This window comes from Phycodurus eques, chromosome 15 (genome assembly GCF_024500275.1).
Source record: "Phycodurus eques isolate BA_2022a chromosome 15, UOR_Pequ_1.1, whole genome shotgun sequence".
Classification (NCBI taxonomy): domain Eukaryota; kingdom Metazoa; phylum Chordata; class Actinopteri; order Syngnathiformes; family Syngnathidae; genus Phycodurus; species Phycodurus eques.
The window spans coordinates 568,826-589,644 of record NC_084539.1 but is presented as its reverse complement, the minus strand read 5'-3'; the positions used below and the strand labels follow the sequence as shown (position 1 = coordinate 589,644).

At 43.8% G+C, this 20,819-nt stretch overlaps 1 protein-coding gene across 1 annotated transcript in view; it reads left to right on the top strand.

Annotated features, from left to right (window-relative positions):
- crb2a (crumbs cell polarity complex component 2a) overlaps window positions 1-20,819 on the top strand; it is a 146,411-nt gene that overhangs the window by 74,429 nt on the left and 51,163 nt on the right. Inside the window, 4 exon segments of the mRNA XM_061697727.1 lie at window positions 1,394-2,332; window positions 5,985-6,547; window positions 8,707-8,769; window positions 8,771-8,873. Of these exon segments, the coding sequence (XP_061553711.1) occupies window positions 1,394-2,332; window positions 5,985-6,547; window positions 8,707-8,769; window positions 8,771-8,873 (1,668 nt within the window).

Genomic DNA, 20,819 nt, shown 5'->3' with positions numbered 1-20,819 from the left:
GGGCCGGATTTTAACCCGGGTCCTCAGAACTGTGAGGCAGATGTGTTAACCAGTCGACTACCGTGCTGCTTGCTCCGGTTCATAAAGGACAAAAATAATCAGAATCAGAATCATCTTTATTTGCCAAGTATGTCCAAAAAACACACAAGGAATTTGTCTCCGGTAGTTGGAGCTGCTCTAGTACGACAACAGACAGTCAATTTACAGAACACTTTGGCACAAGCTAACGGGGATGTCGCCAGCTCCTGCTGCTTGAAACAATCATTGATATTTTCACCAAAATACTTTGCCTACAACATCATAAATTGTCAATATCCAAAGTAATTCACCAAGTTGTCACCACCACTTGCTGAAATCACGATCATCCAGTGATTTTATTTTTTAAATTTTATTTACTCAATAATAAAAATATGGGCGCCACGGTGGACGACTAGTTAGAGCGTCAGCCTCACAGTTCTGAGGTGCGGGGTTCGATCCCCAGCCCCGCCTGTGTGGAGTTTGCATGTTCTCCCCGTGCCTGCGTGGCTTTTCTCCCGGCACTCCGGTTTCCTCCCACATCCCAAAAACATGCATTAATTGGAGACTCTAAATTTCCCGTAGGTGTGACTGTGAGTGCAAATGGTTGTTTGTTTGTATGTGACCTGCGATTGGCTGGCAACCAGTTCAGGGTGTACCCCGCCACATGCCCGATGATAGCTGGGATAGGCTCCAGGACGCCCGCAACCCTAGTGAGGAGAATTGGCTCAGAAAATGGATGGATGGATGGATGGATAAAAATATGCTGGCAAAAAGGAAAATAAAAAAGTGGTAAAACAAACAAACAATAAAAATGCATGGTTATTTTGCAATCCAAACCATTCATAAATGTTGTTATATAATGAAAACACTTTCAGATGTCCGCCATGTATAAAAAGCAAAGTATATACATGCATCAACGTTACTGACGCAAGTAAATGCTGTTTTTCACAAAAAGGTAATTATCTCCATATTCTTTGAGACGTGACTGCAAAACATAAAACTTACCAATTTTTCACTGCACATAACTAAAGAACAAAAAAGGATAATCTCAAACTTTTTCCTGATGAATGAAAAGCATCTATTCGCTCTTTTAGTAGAGTCAGTATATAAAGAATCATCCATCCATCCAATTTCTGAACTGCTTATGCTCATTAAGGTCACGTGTGCTGGCGCCCAGCTGAATTCGGGCCGATATATAATCATCCAACACTATTCTGTGGGTCTTGAAGCATCAGTGAAAATGTTTAAAAACTGCTGGCACTGAGGGGTTGTCTTTTGTGAAAATGGCTGGCATTGAATTTGTCATTTCAGAAAATCCATGCCAAATGTATTTTAAATTATCTTTGGTTAAATTTATGTTTATATCTTTCCTCAGGTTTTCTTTGTGAAATTAATATTGACGAATGTGAAAGCCAACCATGTCAGAATGATGGCTGGTGTGAAGACGACACTGCTACCTATATCTGCCACTGTCTTGACGTAGATGTTGGTCATCTGCCATGGGGAGGCAATGATTGCAGTGAAAAGCTTTCCGGCTGTGTCCACCACGAATGTCAAAATGGAGCCACCTGTTACCCGTGGTTTGATGGAGTTCAACATGGCCACACCTGTTTGTGCACTAAAGGATTCTACGATGAGCAGTGCTCTATGCGTACAACGTTCTCTTTCTCCTCTCCAGGATTCATTCCCATGAAGGTTTCTCCACAGAAGACCCAAATTGAGGTTCAAAACAGTGATTATAACAGTTTTGCAATACAGTTCCGTTTCCGGACAACATTATCCAATATGTTGCTCTTTTACCGAGGAGATGTGGACAACTATGTCCTTATAGAGATTGTAGATGGTTTCCTTCATGGAAAAGCCTTTTATGAGGAATTTGAATGGAATCTGACCTTTCCTGTCTTTGTTAATGATGGGTATTGGAGAGATACTCATGTATTTCAGGATAACAAAGGCATACATTTGGTCATGAAAGGACTTGGCTGTAACAAAGATGGTTGTAGAACTCGAAATGATTCACCTTTAAAGACTTTGGAAACCTTCTCTCATATATATTTAGGTGGAGCACCAGAAGAAATGTTACAGAACTCCTTAAGTGGGGCAAGCTTCCTTGGGTGTATGGAAGACTTAATGATAGACGCCCAACCTATCCTCCCCCAATTATTTCAAGAGGTCCAAGAACAACATCTGGGATGTATTAAGACTGAGTGGTGTAAGCCTGACCCCTGCTATGGGCATGGACACTGTGTGGACCTATGGACCGACTACCGCTGCGACTGCTATCGTCCCTTCTACAGTGCAAGATGCATTGAAGGTCAGCATTTATGTACAATGTATCACATTATATTACACTAGGGCTGCACAATTCATTGCATTTTAATGATGATCACGATTTTGGCTGCCACAATTAAATGAGGCTGATTTTTCCCCATTTAAAATTCAGGCACTGCTGCATAGGGAAAGTGCTTCATTTGCAGCAGTGCCCGCAACCTAGTCAGGGAGCCACCAGGGGGCGAACGTATGGTTAAGGCTTCATGAAGCGCTGGCACCACGCTCCGGGGCCAACTTTAAAATAAAAGCCCAAATGACATTGATGGCGGCACGGTGGTCAACTGGTTAACACGTCCGCCTCACAGTTCTGAGGACAGGGTTCGATCCCCAGCCCCGCCTGTGTGGAGTTTGCATGTTCTCCCCGTGCCTGTGTGGCTTTTCTCCGGGAAATCCAGTTTCCTCCTACATCCCAAAAACATGCATTAATTGAAAACTCTAAATTGCCCGTAGGTGTGAATGTGAGTGCGAGTGGTTGTTGGTTTATATGAGCCCTGCGATTGGCTGGCGACCAGTTCAGGGTGTACCCCGAAGATAGCTGGGATAGGCTCCAGCACGCCCCGCCCCTTGTGAGGATAAGCGGAACGGAAGATGAATGAATGACATTGATGTTCAAAGTAGTAATATATGACGCTTTTATTTTGAATTGGGTGCTCTCAGCACATTGACGGAGAGGTGGTGCGTCACAGTAAGACACTATTAACAATTGTGGTTGCGACTGCCTTGACTTCAACTGTTCGGCTGGCCTGAACACAATGAAAAAAACACCAGGAGTAAATAGAGAGGGAAATCACAACTGTCGAGTTCTTTTCAGTTTGTGACCGTGCATGGCTGGCCAATGGTCAAGCAGATCAATGGCGACGTACAATTCATTATATTGACAATGGTGCTTGCAGCCTAATGTTATTGGATTTTATGTATTAACTGTATTTGCTTTCATTAAATTGTAATTTGTGATTACACTTGTAATAGCATATTGATTCAGTTAGCTGTTGGTAAAGTAGAATTGTTTTGGGGTACATTTTTTATTATTATCTATCATTTATTCATAATTAAAGGATAATTTTACACTGAAAACCATTACATATTGTTTGTTGAAAAGTAGTGCAGTAAAAATAAAGATATTTCCCTCACGAGAAATAATTGTGATTAATAATAGTGATTACAATAATGATCAAAATAATCGTGATTATTATTTTGGCCATAATTGTGCAGCCCTATATCATACTAATTCTAACAATATTTATGAATTATATTACATGTATATCAGACAAGCAAATAATTGAACTTGTATGAGTAATAAAAAAACTGTGTATAATTTAATCTGGGATATTGTTGATACTAGGGGTTGAATGACCAGATTTTTTTGTAGTCAATGCTAAGGTGATGATAATCGAGTCGACTTTGACTAATTCATAATGTTAGTGATATTTCTTTCATTTGTCAACTTGTGGTGCGAGCCTCCAAACACAAACTGGACAGTGGTTTTCTCCGGGCACTCCGGTTTCCTCCCACATCCCAAAAACATGCGTGGTAGGTTGATTGAAGACTCTAAATTGCCCATAGGTGTGAATGTAAGTGCGAATGGTTGTTTGTTTCTTTGTGACCTGTGATTGGCTGGCGACCGGTTCAGGATGTACACCACCTCCCACCCAAAGATAGCTCCCACACAAGCTGGCTCACTCACTCCCCAGTTGCACAGGCCCTGATTCATTCGTCCAATCTTATTTAGACACAGATCCAATCATATTCGGATATATTTATGGCCTCGCAGACAGTGGAAACTTGTAAAACACTTCACACAAATTTATGTAACAGAATTGCAGGGTCGCTTCTCCCAGCAGTGCATAACAATAGTATTTAACAAAAATAATTAAATAAATAAATAACAAATTACAGGAGAGAATGCTTTGCAACGTGTTGTAGCAAACCTGCAGTTGTGTTACGTGGATTGTTGTAAGAGTTTTATAAGATTCAACTCTTGTGAGTCGACTTTACACCGATCTGATCGGCCTGATCAGGCCCCCACCTCCCACCCGAAGCTGGGATAGGCTCCAGCAGCCCGCGACCCTAGTGAGGATAAGCGGTAAAGAAAATGGATGGATGTATGGATGGATGTCGGCGGTGTGGGACATACAACAATCAATCAGAATACAAGGTCTTTCACGATTGCACTATGTTAGACTACTGCAATAAAATCTTGTATTCCGATACCACCGCATCCCGTTTTTTTACGATCACTGGGCTTTAGCTCAACTCTCTTTATGTCAACTCAAACGCGACCAAATACACTCGTTACCAAGGCGACGACAACAATAATGGATCGCGGCGTGTGCTTATAAGAGCAAAATGCGGAAAAATGTGTGTTGGTGGTCACCGGTGCTCAGGAGAGGACGTTTGTTTAAGGCTTACTTGAGGTATGTTCACATACTTTTAATACGATACCGCTCGCAAGCAGGCAAAAAAACATTATGTGGCCTAGCAAGCTAGTGCTCTAACTAATGGTTGTAAGCAAACATGCCGGCATTCTGTCGAATCATGCTCTAAAGTTTTGATGTGTGTGAAGTAATTTAATTACAATAAGTTAGCACCCATTATTTCTGTCATGTTGTAATGTTGGTTTGACCTGACTGATTAGAATACACAATCTGACAAGAGCAGTGATTTCCAACCTTTATGGAGCCAAGGCACATATTTTACAATTGAAAAATCTCACGGCACACCAACAAACAAAAATGTCACAAAGAGTTCATACCTTAATTTCTGTATGTACTTCCTGCCATCTAATAGAAGACCATTGATTTGTTCTGTCTGTCACTATGCTTCACTGGCATAAATAGATGAACAAAGATTCATTGTTTATTGTAAATCTAATTTTTTGACTGTGAATGAACAAGTCATTTCAATAGACACATTGCTCCATCTTGTGATCGGATCAGTGATCGGTGATAATTTTTTTAAACGCGGTGATCGGCCCCAAAAATCCTCATCGTGAAAAGCCTACTTGTGAGATCATCAAGGTATCTGTGATTGGACTGATGAGTCAGGAGTTGGGCCCAGTAGTTCCCCACACTTGAGGCACCACTACTAGTTTGCTGCCAACAACCTGTTGATTTCAGCGAGGCATCAGTTTTGTTGCCAAAACACGTGATTGAATACTAATCGACCTCAAGCTATAATAGTGGCATGGTGACCAACTGGCTAGCACATCTGCCTCACAGTTCTGAGGACCTGGGTTCGCCTGTATGGAGTATGGAGTTTCCATGTTCTCCACGTGCCTGTGTGGGTTTTCTCTGTGTACTCCGGTTTCCTCCCACATCCCCAAAACATGCATGGTAGGTTAATTGAAGACTCTAAATTGCCCATAGGAGTGAATGTTTGTTTGTTTATATGTGCCCTGCGATTGGCTCGCGACCAGTTCAGGGTGTACCCCACCTTTCACCCAGAGTTAGCTGGGATAGGCTCCAGCACGTCCGTGACCCTAGTGAGGATACGCGGTACGGCAAATGAATGAATGAATGAATGAAAAGCTATTATAGTCATTGTGGAGTGGTGAAGTTGACATAGTCGGTTCAACCCCTAGTTGATACCATTGTCTTATTTTGATTATTTTCAAACTGCAAATACTCCCCTGACAGAAATACAGCCCTGGACATACAGCCATGAGGGGAGTGTGAGTTTTAGCTTGTATGATATTGGCAAGAGCCATGGGAGGAACTTTCAAGTGTCCTTCTTTTTGAGGTCATTGAAGATGGATGGGCTAATTTTTCAGCTGCGAACACCCACTGGAGAAGTGTACTTTTCCATTTACTTAAATATGGGGAGGATTTTTATCAGCTCTTGGACTAACAGTGCCCCCTTAACAGCTCCCATATTTTTGACAACGGGAGAGAAGCAATTCCTTCTGGTCGAAGTCCAACAAAGACACGTTATCTTTGAGCATGCAAGTCTTCGTTATGGAATAGGGACCATACCTGAAGTAAGCATTGAGAGTGGGGATCAGGCTTACTTAGGAGGACTACCAGAAGATTGGGACTCTAATCATTGGGGAGGTCATTACAAAGGCTGCCTCCAGGACTTCCGTTTCGATTCAGTGCATCTGGAGGTGGATACATGGAACAACACAGATGGAGAGGACATCTATTTATCAAGAGAAGCTGAAAATGTCAAGAGAGGTTGCATCAGTGATAATACTTGCAAGGTGGGAAAGCTGTATTTCATGTCCATTGTTAAACTATTATTACAGTAACAACGTTCCATTTCTGGTGCATACCTGAACATAGCTTGATGTCTGTGAAAATTCTTGGTGAAAAAAGCTTGTGTTATTCTTGACATGAATTTTGGACAATTCATTCAAAATTCTTTCAACAAACCAGTGGCCATGTATGCTGCACAGGCACAGACACCATGTATCTTTGATGTAGGCACCCTTCTAAAAACAGTTGAATCCAGTTTTGTCTGTAATTGTGTATCTCATTGTTAGCTATAGCAGCTATCATTGGCGGATTTCCCTAATTTAATCTACCTATTTTAGAAATGGTTTAAACTGAAAAGTCAGTGTTATGTTAACCTTTACCTGTTCCAAAAGCAAAGCAAAGCAAATGTACGTATATAACGCATTTCATACACAAGGTAACTCAATGTACTTTACATGATTAAATTTTTTTTTTTTTTTAAAAGCTTATAAACATTTAAAACAAAGAGAAAAATTAAAATACAATAAAAACACCATTGAGTGCAAGAAAGTTCTTTGTAAAGTGGAAATGCTCTAAAAAGCAGGAGAACAAAAGAAGAGGTTTTAACCTGGACTTAAAAACATTCACACTTGGGGCTGACGTCACTTCAGTTGGCAACTTATTCCTTTTGTGTGCAGCATAACAGCTAAATGCTGCTTCACCATGTTTGCTTTGGACTCTGTGCTCCACTATTTGACCAGAGTCTGTAGCTTTCAGCGCTCTACTGGCTTTATATTCCAGTAGTATTTCTTTCATGTATTCCGAACCTAAACCAATTAGTGATTTGTAGACCAATAGCAGAACTTTAAAATCCATTCTAAAGCTGACTTGGAGCCAGTGTACAAACTTTCGAAGTGGAGTAATGTGTTCTGACCTCTTTGTTCTGGTCAGAACCCGAACTGCAGCATTCTGAGTGAGCTCCAGCTGTTTAATGCTCTTTTGGGGGATTGCGGTCAGAAGACTACTTGAGATAAAAGCAGGGATGACCTTCTCCTGGTCTGCTTGGCACATGCAAGCCTTCACTCTGGATATGTTCTTCAACTGGTAGAAGGCTGTTTTAGTAACTGATTAGAGATGACTGTTGAAAGTCAGGTCGGAATCTATCAGTACACCATGGTTTCGGACTTGGTCTTTGTTTTTTAAAGACAGTGACTCCAGGTATTTACTAACAGCAATCCTCTTTTCTTTGCTGCCTCAAACAGTTTTCTCAGTTTTGTTGTGGTTTGACTGAAGAAAGTTTTGGCTCACCCAGTTATTTATCTGAGGCACCTGCCTACATATCAAATGCAGAATACAATTAATAATACAATTGTCTTGTCATTTATATAATGTATTCATTAGAATATGCATAAATCTACAAAAAAAATATGTTTTCCATTTTGATACATGCTTCCACTTTTGAGCAAAACTAGTAATGGTAGGCCTGGGAAAGTGAAACAGCACCTGTAACTTCCTTTTCAGTCAATTTAACCAGAAAAACTGTATAATAGTATCCGTGCAAAAGTTAGAGGACATGATACTAGGCTGCAAATGGTAGAATGCCTCGTGAAAAAGAACAGGTACATGTGTAAAAAGAAATTCTAGATTTGTATTTAAAATTGATGCTTCTAAACTGCTATGATCTTGCTGCAATAGTGATATAAGCAATAAGTGCAGATGAGGATGTGGAATTCCCAGTTGAAAGAACACTGGAAAATTTCCTCAGTTTGACTTTGACCATGTCAATTTAACTCAGACTCAGTTAAAATAAACAGAGCTTTTGAAAAGATCTCATCCAGTCATTTGGTGTTTTAACCTACGGTAGTTGATTCCTATTTCAAGCAAATCAATCTTTAGGACAACATGTTTATTTATTGCCTAAAGTATCCCACACGTGTCACAGAAATCAGGTTATCAAGTACCACAGGTAGATAATGATGAGGAGGTGCACTTGAGAGGCATCTCTTTAGCAACCAGTCCTTTTCACCCTAAAATGTTCAACTGAATACTGAACTACTACATTTACAGTATTACTGCTTATTATTATAAAGTTTGGAAAAGTGTGTGCTTCCACAATGTTTTCAGGGATCATTTGTGTCTCAGTATTATTTAATCTGTATTTCTTCATCGTTGTTTTCCTCAACAGGTGAGCCCTTGTCAAAATGGAGGAGAATGCACGTTCACATTCAACGATTTCACATGTTCTTGTCCAGGAGGACTACACCGGCGTTACTTGTGAAACCAGAGTATGGTGTGTCAGTGATCCTTGTTTAAATGGTGGCTATTGCGTCAACCTCGTTGATGGATTTGAATGTAAGTATCTACGATGTTGGGAAGATTATTTTGGAAATGTACTTGTGCTTCCGTGAATTGCTTCGCAACCGATCAATGTGTAAAAACATTAAATAATATTAGTTGAGGGATTTTAATCTTGACTGGTTTGACAATACTGGGAGGAAAAACACTGAAAGACCTGTGCTCTAACTTCCGAAAATTGGTCTTCTAAACCTCTAAAGTTGGTAAAGTTGTCAAAAATGTTACTTGCCTAGGAGTATGTAGTGTTACTTTCGAATAATATGACCGTAGTAAAAGAACAGAATCGCTGACAAAGGGCAGCCTTGGCTTAGTCCAACCCTCACCGGAAACGAGTCCGACTTACAGCCGAATATGTGAATCAAACTCTGACTCCGGTCGTACGGGGACCGAACAGCCTGTATCAGGGGGTTCGGTACCCCATACTCCCGAAGCACCCCCCACAGGACACCCCGAGGGACACGGTCGAACGCCTTCTCCAAGTCCACAAAACACATGTAGACTGGTTGGGTGAACTCCCATGCACCCTCAAGGACCCTGCCAAGGGTGTAGAGCTGGTGCACTGTTCCACAGCCAGGACGAAAACCACACTGCTCCTCCTGAATCTGAGATTCGACTTCCCGACGGACCCTCCTCTCCAGCACCCCTGAATAGACTTTACCAGGGAGGCTGAGGAGTGTGATCCCCCTGCAGTTGGAACACACCCTCCGGTCCCCCTTCTTAAAAAGGGGGACCACCACCCAGTCTGCCAATCCAGAGGCACTGTCCCCGATGTCCACACGATGTTGCAGAGGCTTTTCAACCAGGACAGCCCTACAACATCCAGAGTCTTGAGGAACTACGGGCGAATCTCATCCACCCCTGGGGCCTTGCCACCAAGGAGCTTTTTAACCACCTTGATGACCTCAACCCCAGAGATAGGAGAGCCCGCCTCAGAGAACCCAGACTCTGCTCCCTCATGGGAAGGCGTGTCGGTGGAATTGAGGAGGTCTTCAAAGTATTCTCCCTACCGGCTCACAACGTCCCGAGTCGAGGTCAACAGCGCCCCATCCCCACTATACACAGTGATGGTGGTGCACTGCTTCCCTCTCCTGAGACGCCGGATGGTGGACCAGAATTTCCTCAAAGCCGTCCGGGAGTCTTTCTGCATGGACTCACCGAAGTCCTCCCATGCCCGAGTTTTTGTTTCAGTGACCACCAAAGCTGCATTCCGCTTGGCCAGCCGGTACCCGTCAGCTGCCTCAGGAGTCCCACAGGCCAAAAAGGCCCGATAGGACTCCTTCAGCTTGACAGCATCCCTCACCGTTGAACCAACGTGTTTGGGGATTGCCGCCACGACAGGCACCAACCACCTTATGACCACAGCTCCAGTCGGCCACCTCAGCAATGGAGCCGCAGAACATGGTCCACTCGGACTCAATGTCCCCTGCCTCCCTCAGAACATGAGCAAAGTTCTGTCGGACGTGGGAGTTGAAACTCTTTCTGACGGGATTCCGCCAGACGTTCCCAGCAGACCCTCACAATACGTTTGGGCCTGCCACGTCAGACCACCATCTTCCCCCACCATCGGAGCCAACTCACCACCAGGTGGTGATCAGTTGACAGCTCCACCCCTCTCTTTACCAGAGTGTCCAAGACATGCGGCCGCAAGTTTGATGACACGACCACAAAGTCGATCATCGAACTGCGACCGAGGGTGTCCTGGTGCCAAGTGCACGTGTGGACACCCTTATGCTTGAACATGGTGTTTGTTATGGACAATCCGTGATGAGCACAGAAGTCCAATAACAGAACACCGCTCGGGTTATGATTGGGGGGGCCGTTCCTCCCAATCACGCCCTTCCAGGTCTCACTGTCATTGCCCACGTGAGCATTGAAGTCCCCCAGCAGAACGATGGAGTCCCCAGCGGGAGCGCTCTCCAGCACCCCCTCCAAGGACTCCAAAAAGGGTGGGTACTCTGAACTGCTGTTTGGTGCATAGGCACAAACAACAGTCAGGACTCGTCCCCCCACCCGAAGGCGGAGGGAGGCTACCCTCTCGTCTACCGGGGTGAACCCCAACAAACAGGCGCCGAGCCGGGGAGCAATAAGTATACCCACACCTGCTCGGCGCCTCTCACCGTGGGCAACTCCAGAGTGGAAGAGACTCCAACCCCTCTCAAGAGGACTGGTACCAGAGCCCAAGCTGTGCGTGGAGGCAAGTCCGACTATATCTAGTCGGACTTGCCTCTCGACCTCACACACGAGCTCGGGCTCCTTCCCTGCCAGAGAGGTGACATTCCACGTCCCTAGAGCCATCTTCTGTAGCCGGGGATAGGATCGCCAAGGTCCCCGCCTTCGGCCACCACCCAGTTCGCACTGCACCCGACCTCTATGGCCCATCCCACAGGTGGTGAGCCCATGGGAAGGGGGACCCACGTTACCCTTTCGGGCTGTGCCTGGCCGGGCCCCTTGGGTGCAGGTCCGGCCACCAGGTGCGCACCTTCGAGCCCCACCTCCAGGCCTGGCTCCAGAGCGGGACCCCGGTGACCCGCGTCCGGGCAAGGGAAACCTGAATCCATTAATTGTACTCGTCATAGGTTTTTTTTTGGAGCCGTGCTTTGTCTTGTCCCTCACCTAGGACCTGTTTGCCATGGGTGACCCTACCAGGGGCATAAAGCCCCAGACAACTTAGCTCCTAGGATCATTGGGACACACAAACCCCTCCACCACGATAAGGTGACGGCTCAAGGAGGGGTGGTTACGACATTTCACTCTAACATCTCTTGATAATTTCCCGATTTCATGATACCTGTGATAAAGTCGAGGCCTCCAGTACTAGATGTAGCAAGCACCCCCACTAGCATGATGGATCCTCTACCATGCTTGACTTTCTGCAGGGTGCTCTTTTCCATAAAGGCTTAATTTTGCCGTCTGTAAACATACTGTTTGTGTACATTGCCAAAAAGCTCTATTTTTGTTTCGTCTGTCCACAAAATGTTGTTTATCATTTACTCTTTTGTATCAAACCTGTTATCTGTACAAAAGTATTGTTCCACTTGATTAATTTTCTTCAGGATATATTCCACATTTAGTACATAAACTTAATGTGTTTCAATATTGGTGAGTAGGACTATACTGTTTATTTTAAAACAGTGAGGTGGAAAAATCCCTAACAGTGAGGTGGAAAAATCCCCTTCAATAACTGGTGTTAGTAAATCAGCCTATGCGTAATAAATGCATGACTACGAAATACAACAAATCTGCATTCTTGAAATGCTTAAGCAAACATTTGTTTTTAAAAGTTTGTAAATAGAAAATGTCGCTGGTATCATAGATGTATTGTTAAAACAGCAGGAAACATGCTAGTCATATTTTTGAAATTGAAAATTGAATAATGAATGCAGGTCTTAATGCCTGTGTCTAGACCAGGGGTGGTCAAACTACGGTCCTAGGGCCACATCCGGCCCATCAAAGAATTGCCCAAATCATATCAAAATCATGGCTACATTCATTTGAGCTTGTCCTTGGCCAGTGGTTCCACCAGGCTGTGCTGTAATGCCCAGTGATACATTGACTTGACTTTGTCTGTTCTGTTTTTACTCTTCTACTGCTCTGAACCCTTCTTCAATCATGAGTGGGCCAATGAAAAGAAGTTGACAGTGAGTGCCGAGTGTTTAATATAGAATAGACTACTAAATACGTTTTCACTGAAGGTTGTATGTCTAGCGGCACGTTGGCCGACTGGCTAGAGCGTCAGCCTCACAGTTCTGAGGACCCGGGTTCAATCCCCGGCCCCTCCTGTGTGGAGTTTGCATGTTCTCCCCGTGCCTGCGTGGGTTTTCTCCGGGCACTCCGGTTTCCTCCCACATCCCAAAAACATGCATTAATTGGAGACTCTAAATTGCCTGTAGGTGTGAGTGCGAATGGTTGTTTTGTATGTGCCCTGCGATTGACTGGCAACCAGTTCAGGGTGTACCCCGCCTCCTGCCCGATGATAGCTGGGATAGGCTCCAGCACGCCCGCGACCCTAGTGAGGAGAAGCGGCTCAGAAAATTGTCTAATTTGTTAAGAAACCATTGCGGTTTTGGAGGAATATAACATCAGCAGTCATTTTTCTATCAAGCATCCTGATTATGCTAACAGCCAATCAACGCGGGAACTGATGGCTACGGCTCAGTGGTTAAAATAAAGCTTGCCGGCTCAGCAAAACACCTTTATCTGACAAACTGCCATCCAAGATTCAATCACCAAGGCTAGTTTTTTGTTGGCATTCAAACTAGCAAAGACCAACAAACCTCTTTCCCAAGGAGAGTTTCTGAAAGAATGTGTGGTAGAAGACAGTGAGAGCAAGAACAAATTTTAGATCAGCTTATCACGCAGGACAGTGACTCACCGTGTTGAGCTAATTAATGATGACTTTGCTTAAAAGCTAAACAAAAAAGCAGTTATTTAAATTGTATCCCTTGGTACGGCATGAAGTAATGTAGTAGTGAGTTAGTAATGGCCTCAACGATACCGCTCAGCTTTTCATTTTTATCAGAGGGATTAATGACAATGTCGAGATAACGGAGGAGTTTTTGACCATGGAATCCCTGAAGGGAAAAACGCGAGGAGAAGATTTGTATGACAGCTGTCGGGTGTCATCAAGAGGCGGCACAAGCGACCTTGGAGTACGCTTGCCAACATTACCACAGATGGATTGCCAAATCAGTCACTGATGGTGTAGTGGTGCACTCGCATAACTTTGGTGCGGGCAGTGTGGGTTCAGTTCCCACTCACTGACGGTTTGAATGTGAGTGCGAATGGTTGTCCCTTTCTATATGTGCCCTGTGACTGACTGGCGAACGGGCTTAGTCCGCCTTTCGCCCGAAGTCAGGCTCAAGCGCCCCGCTGACCCTGAACTGGATAAGCGGTGTTGAGAATGGATGGACAGATGGATCACCAAATCTGACTGGAAAGAACATCAGGCTGCTAAAAAGAGAACCCTGAGCAGGAGGTAATTTTCCTACACTGCATAATCCACCAGGAAGTACTTTGGAAATTTGTACTGCAGCTTGACCATGTAGTAAAGCCAGTTATAAAAAACTAAACTTAACTTTATTTGTGTGAGGACATTTCTCAAAGATCTGATGCTGATCACCAGGACTTGCTTTACCACTAAAAATGTCCGCTGGTTAAGTTCGGGGAAAGTATGCCATTGAGTGTGGGAGCGCAAACACGATCTCTTTTTTGGCATTACTGGAGAAAACTGACGATTTTCCTGAGCTGAGTGACACAGATTGGCTTTGTGATTTAGCTTTTGCTGTGGACACATATGAATGAGCTGAACGTGAATCTCCAAGGGAAAAACCAGTTTGTGCATGAAATGTAGACAAACATCAGAGCCTTAAAAACCAAGCTAGCTTTATTCTCAAAGCAAATGTCAAACAAGTCATTTGTTCATTTCCCCACATTGGCTACGCTGAAAGAGGCTCCACGACATGTGAAAAAATACAGGACATCACTAGATGACCCGCAGGGAGAATTATGCCATTGGTTTTCTGATTTTGGAAAAATTGACAAGTCACTTCAGCTGGTGCCATGTCCCCTCACACAAGACCCTAAAACAGCGCCAGAGGAGCTGCAGATGGAACAGAGTGATCTCCAATGTGATACTGTCTTAAAAGAGAAGTTAAACTCTCAAACTGGATGAGTTTTATACTTCATTAAGCGCAGACAAATTTCCAAAAATCTGGAAGATGTCACAGAGGATGCTGGTGGTGTTTGGTTCTACATATGTGTGTGAACAGACTTGTAGTGTGATGAACACCAACAAAACATCCTACAGATGCCAGCTGACTGATGAAAACCTCAGATGTGTTATGAGAATTGCCACAACAAAACTAACACCAAACTTTGATGCACTGGCAAAAAAAGGTGATCAACAAAACAACACCGTTCCCATTAAAAGTAAATCTTAGTATTAACACAACAGTCCCTTTTTTTGTTGTTGTTTATTTTTTATATGTAAGCATCTGGTCCTGGTTTGGCCCACCTGTCAAATTTTAAATGTCAATGTGGCCCCAGAGCCAAAAGGTTTGCCCACCCCTGGTCTAGACCAATGCTTCAGTGTTACAGATAAAACATTTGTTTTTGCTTTATATAGTTTTTCACTTTTCTTAATCACTCAAGAAGCGTTATCATAAAAACGGAATAGATTCCACTAGTTGTTGTCAAACAATCGGAACCATAGCACTGATTTTAAAAAGTGAACAGAAAGAATAAGAATTATGTTTCTACCCCCCCCCCCCACACACACGTAAAAAAAAATAAAGAAAAACATACAAGGTAAGGGATGTAATCAATAGAGAATTTAAAACTCCATTTGTTCCTGTGTAAATTAAGCTGGTAAACAAGATCACATAATACCAGTCTTGTAGGTTCTAATTTTTACATATTACAATTTTAGGACTTTACTGTATTACCTTTATTAGGTGTGATCTATCTATCTATCTATTTATCTATCTATCTATCTATCTATCTATCTATCTATCTATCTATCTATCTATCTGTCTATCTGTCTATCTGTCTGTCTGTCTGTCTGTCTGTCTATCTGTCTCTAGTAAAATTAGTGTTTTGTTCATTTTGGCACTTGGTATGATATGATGTATATATTTACTGCATGTCTGTCATTAGATTGTGCATTGGTGAACAACAAATTTCTTACTTTGTGGGACAATAAAGTTGAATCTTGAATCTTGAGATCATAATCTTGACTCTTGAGATCATATAGCTTTTTGTATCTGACGGTTATTTTTTTCATCAGTTACTGTTTAAATTTTTAAAATTTTTATTTTAAAAATTTATGATGGTTTTAAATGTTCCTACAATGCATTCAGAGCTGGGAGAAAATGCAATTTCTTAATATGCCCCCCTCTTCTATGGAAAGGGTTATAAAATAAACTTCCTACTATAAGTGTCTTCAAAAGTACTGTATGTTTCAAATAACCCTACAGGAAACATGTAACTGTTTTACCCACTGACTCGATTATGCTTCATGCCATAGCACCAGGAGCCTGTTGTGTTTGTCTGTTTTATTTTGATTGTTTGTTTTACATTCTTTTGTGTGTGTGTGTGTGTTTCATATATATTATGAGTTCCCTGTTTTTTTATATTGAAAATTTTCTTCGTGTCTCTCTTAACTCTCACTACAACATTTACAAATGCATCTGGGCATGCTGGGGAAAGACCTTTTTGATCTCATGAAGATGAGTCCAACAGAGATACTTTGGCACCACATAAAGCCGGTTCTCAGGGCAATCTTCAGGGCTAAAAGTGTTCTTCAGAGCTTCTTTTACCACAGTTTCAATGTCCCAAACAAAAGCAGAAATTAAACATGACCGGCAAAATGGTTTGAGGGTCGGACAAAGAATTCTCTACGCAGAAAATACGCGATAAAGCATCTGGCTTACCATTTTTAGAACCAAGTCGGTAGCATAACGTAAAATTAAACCTTGTGAAGAATAGAGCCCATCTAGCCTGCCTAGCATTTAATCTTTTAGCGGACTTGAGATACTCAAGGTTCTTGTGATCCGGCCATACTAAAAACGGGGTCTGAGCTCCTTCTAGCCAGTGCCTCCACTCCACCAAAGCCACCTAGACAGCCAGCAGTTCACGGTCACCTATGTCGTAATTTGTCTCGGCTGGAGTCAGTTTTTTCGAGAGCTAAGCACAAGGATGTAACTTACCATCCTTGAGACATTTCTGGGAGAGCACTGCTCCTATTCCGGCATCAGACTCATCAACTACAACAACAAACTGCTGTTTGGGGTCTGGCAAAGTGAGGATGGGAGTGGAGGTAAAGCTCGATTTTAGTTTCTGAAAAGTAGACTGACAAAGCGGGTTCCACACAAAGGGTCTGTGTGGCAAGGTAAGATCATGCAAAGGCAAGGCTATTGAACTGAAATTTCTAATGAACTTTCTGTAGAAATTTCCGAACCCTAAGAACCTTTGTACGTCCTTGTGTGACGTTGGAGTGGGTCAATTAATCACGGCATCAACTTTGCAAGGGTCCATTTTTATTTTACCTGGAGCCAGCATGAACCCGAGAAAAGAAACGGACACTTGTGGAACTCTCATTTCTCAGCCTTGACATATAGTTCATTCTGCAATAACTGCTGCAACACAGAGCGGACATGAATAAGAATATCAAAATATCGTCCAAATATACAAAAATGTACACATTTTGTCATGCAAGACATCATTGACAAAGTTTTAGAAAACAGCTTGAGCGTTAGTTAGTCCAAAAGGCATTACCAAATACTCATAATGTCCCGTTAGTGTGTTAAATGCCGTTTTCCATTCATCCCCCTCCCTTATCCTGACTAGATGATACGCATTTCTAAAGTCTAGTTTGGTGAAAACCTTGGCTCCCTCCAGCAACTCAAAGGCGGTGGAGATGAGAGGAAGAGGGTACCTGTTTTTCCACAGTTATTTCATTGAGACTCCGGTAATCGGTACAGGGTCGCAGGGTCTTGTCCTTCTTGTACACAAAGAAAAATCCTGCTCCCGCAGGGGATGAAGATGGGTGAATGATCCCGGCTGCCAGTGATTCTTCCACATACTCCTTCATGGCCTTTTGTTCCGGCCCTGAAAAAGAGAACAACCTCCCCGGTGGAGGTGTGGTTCCAGGCAGCAAGTCAACTGCACAGTCATAAGGTCTGTGGGGTGGAAGGGATTTGGCTTTGGACTTGGAAAAAAACTTATTTTATGTCATGGTAACAGGTGGGCACTTGAGACAAGTCAGGATCAGATTCAATAAATACAGATGTATTAATCTCTTGATCTGGAGAGCATATTGTTACTTTAGGAAGAACCTGGGTAGGGTCTTCCTTAATGATATTTAGACTCACCGCTCCCGCACCCTTGTTACCGGCACCGGCAAATTTGACGTGACAGTTGCTTATGGAATCACCCAACTGCCCGCTGTAGAAGCAACGCCCTTCCCTCAGCCGGCATTGACATTCCTTAGGGGAGAGACGGAACTGCCCAGTTGCATGGGCTCATCCATGGTGACGCTAGGCAGTGGATTGAGACTGGCAACAGGGGATCTGCCTTGGTTTGGCCAGTCACCGAGGCTCGTCCTCCAAGTGCGCGGTGGCGAATCCTGACATTCAGCTCGCGATCCAAAAGCCTTTTGTTGATCTTTATGGCAAGAACGATGAGAGTGTCCAAGTCAAAACGCAGGTCTAGTGGAACCAAATGATCCTTGATAGTCCTTGACAAAACGCATCGAGTTGTGCCCTGTTGTTCCACTGACTCTCAGCTGCTAGAATGCGAAACCCAATTGCATAATCTGACACCCTGCGCTTACCTTTTTGTAAGGTGACAAGGGAGCGAGCTGCCTCACGAGCTGGTGTGGAATACTGAAAAACTTGCTCCATAGTCTTTACAAAAGAAGCCCAAGAATGACACGCGGCGGAATTGCGGCTCCATTCAGCAGTAACCCCACGCCTCCGCACGACCAGTCAGGTCGGAAATGACAAAAGCGATCTTTGCCCGCTTGGTGGGGAAGGCAGCTGCCTGCAGCTCAAAGTGGAGTTCGCACTGAGTGATGAACGGTTTAATATTCCCAGAATCTCCAGAGAACCTCTCCGGTCGAGAGACCTGTGGGCAGACACCAGCGGATGTGGTAGGTGGCTGCATGGTGACTGCTTCACATGGAAACGGTGGTACAGTGGCGGCATCGGGTGCTGTGCCAGCTGGTTCCTTCTTCTGAACCATATTCAATAGAACTTCAAACTGTGAGGCCACCTGTCTCATCATATTGTCCTGATGCTCTGGCAGTCCCTATAGATGAAGGTGGAGGGCAGCAAGCTGCTCATCCTGCTTCGAGATGCGTTGACCTTGCGCTTGAAGGGCTTTCCGCTCCGAGTCTGAGTCTCCTGGGTCCATGTTATGGCCAGTTCAGTCTGTCATGAACGGAACAAAGGACAGAACCCAAAATGCATGACTCCAATTCAGATGGACAGTTTCAAAAAGATAGGTTTAATAAATGGGCAGAGGTCGGTACAAAGGCAGGTAATCCGTAAAGGCAACAGTATCCAAAAAAACGTGAGGCAAAAAGGCAAGGTGCATAATAACAGGGTCTCTCTTACTATGAGTCGGTGACGTGGAAACAACGAATGCTGGAATGTGACAACAAGGTACAACGAACTGGCGACCAGAAAGAATGAGACACGAGGTTAAATGCATGGGGAAATTAGGGTAAACGAGGCACAGGTGGGGAAGATGTTCTCAGGAGCAGGTGTGTACGAGACAGGGGGAAGACAACCACCAGAACACACAGCCATGACACTCTCCTGTTCCTGGGGGTTGCTTGTCGCCTCATCAGGGCACCCTGACATCTGTGGTCCTGAGATCATTTGAACGAATCGTACTGGACCACCTCAAGAGCATCACAAGACCCCTGCTGGACCCCCTGCAGTTTGTCTACCAAGCAAACAGGTCTGTGGATGGCACAGTCAACATAGGACTGCACTTCATCCTAGAACACCTCGACAGTGAGGGGACCTACGCGAGGATCCTGTTCGTGGACTGCAGCTCTGCATTCAACACCATCATCCCCGAACTCTTCTCCTCCAAGCTTCTCCAGCTCAGCGTCTCGGCTGCCATCTGCCAATGGATTTACAGCTTCCTGACAGGCAGGACACAACAGATGAGGCTGGGGGACATCACCTTATCCATTTGCAACATCAGCACCGGGGCGGCCCAAGGATGTGTCCTCTCTCCGCTGCTCTTCTCTCTCTACATGAACGGGTGCATCTTGTTTTGGCAAATCTTTTTCTGACAAAATAAGTAAGGAAACAATCTTGTCTTTGTGGGTTTTTTTATTACAAAAAAGAAAAGACTTTGCAAAGAGAGGAAAAGGTACAAGTATTACGAGTTGCCACCCCTTACTGAAGTCCAAGCAAGCAATCACCTACGTTATATAGAAGTGAGAGAGACAGAGAAGAAAACAAAAGAAAAACAATTATCTTTGTCCAGCTGCACTCAACTTATCTTGATCAAAAAACAGCTAGTAGCCACAACATAGCTGGGAAGAACTAGTCAGCACAAAATGGCCAGAAAAGAGCTAGTAGTCGCAACATAGCAAAGAACAATTAGTACGCACAACATATTTAATGACATCTACAAGGGATCTAGAGGGAAACGCACAGTGGGGTCTAACTAAAGAAAGAAAATAACACAAATAATGGTTAAAAAAAAAGAAAAATAGGCGAAAGAAAAGGGAAATAGAACATTGTGTGTTGCTGGGCTAAAAATGTGAATGTGAGTGTTTAATGCGTTGAGTCACCACAAATATTGTACAGTCTGGCAAACACACAGTGTCTACTCACGAACATAGATCAGCTGGTCTCTGGAAGTCGTTTCTCTGGGCGCGTCTCTGGAAGCACAGAGACAGGTTTGGTTGAAGAAGAAAAAAATGTAGAAAAATAAAACACAAACAAAAGAGGTGGAGGAAGAAAAATAGTTGTTCATCACGCCTCGTTGGGAGAATATGACCGTCTATATCCCCGCCTGCTTTCCGGGATCTGCTAGCAAGTTCAGAATACTCACGTTTGGCTGCGAGCGTATCCGGTAGTTTAGTTGCAGCTGTTTGGGAGGCTTAGATTCTGCGATCCATGGAGGCTCGGGAGCCGGGTGTCCATCCCCAAGGCCCGCGGTTACCGAGCCGGGTGCCTGAACAAAGAAATGGCAGGGGCGAGGGGTGGCCGAGACCAGCCCGTGGCTGGCGAGGTTAACCAGCCAGGACACGAAGAGAGAGAAAACACAAGAGCGAAGAGAGCGGGAGTCAAGGGTTAAGTACAATTTTGACCCATAAAATGGGTTTAAAATCATATATTAATATAAAATACCCCCAACTTTGTACGCTCTTTACTCAGAGGTCAAACATATCGGATTGATTGTTTATACATTAGTCTT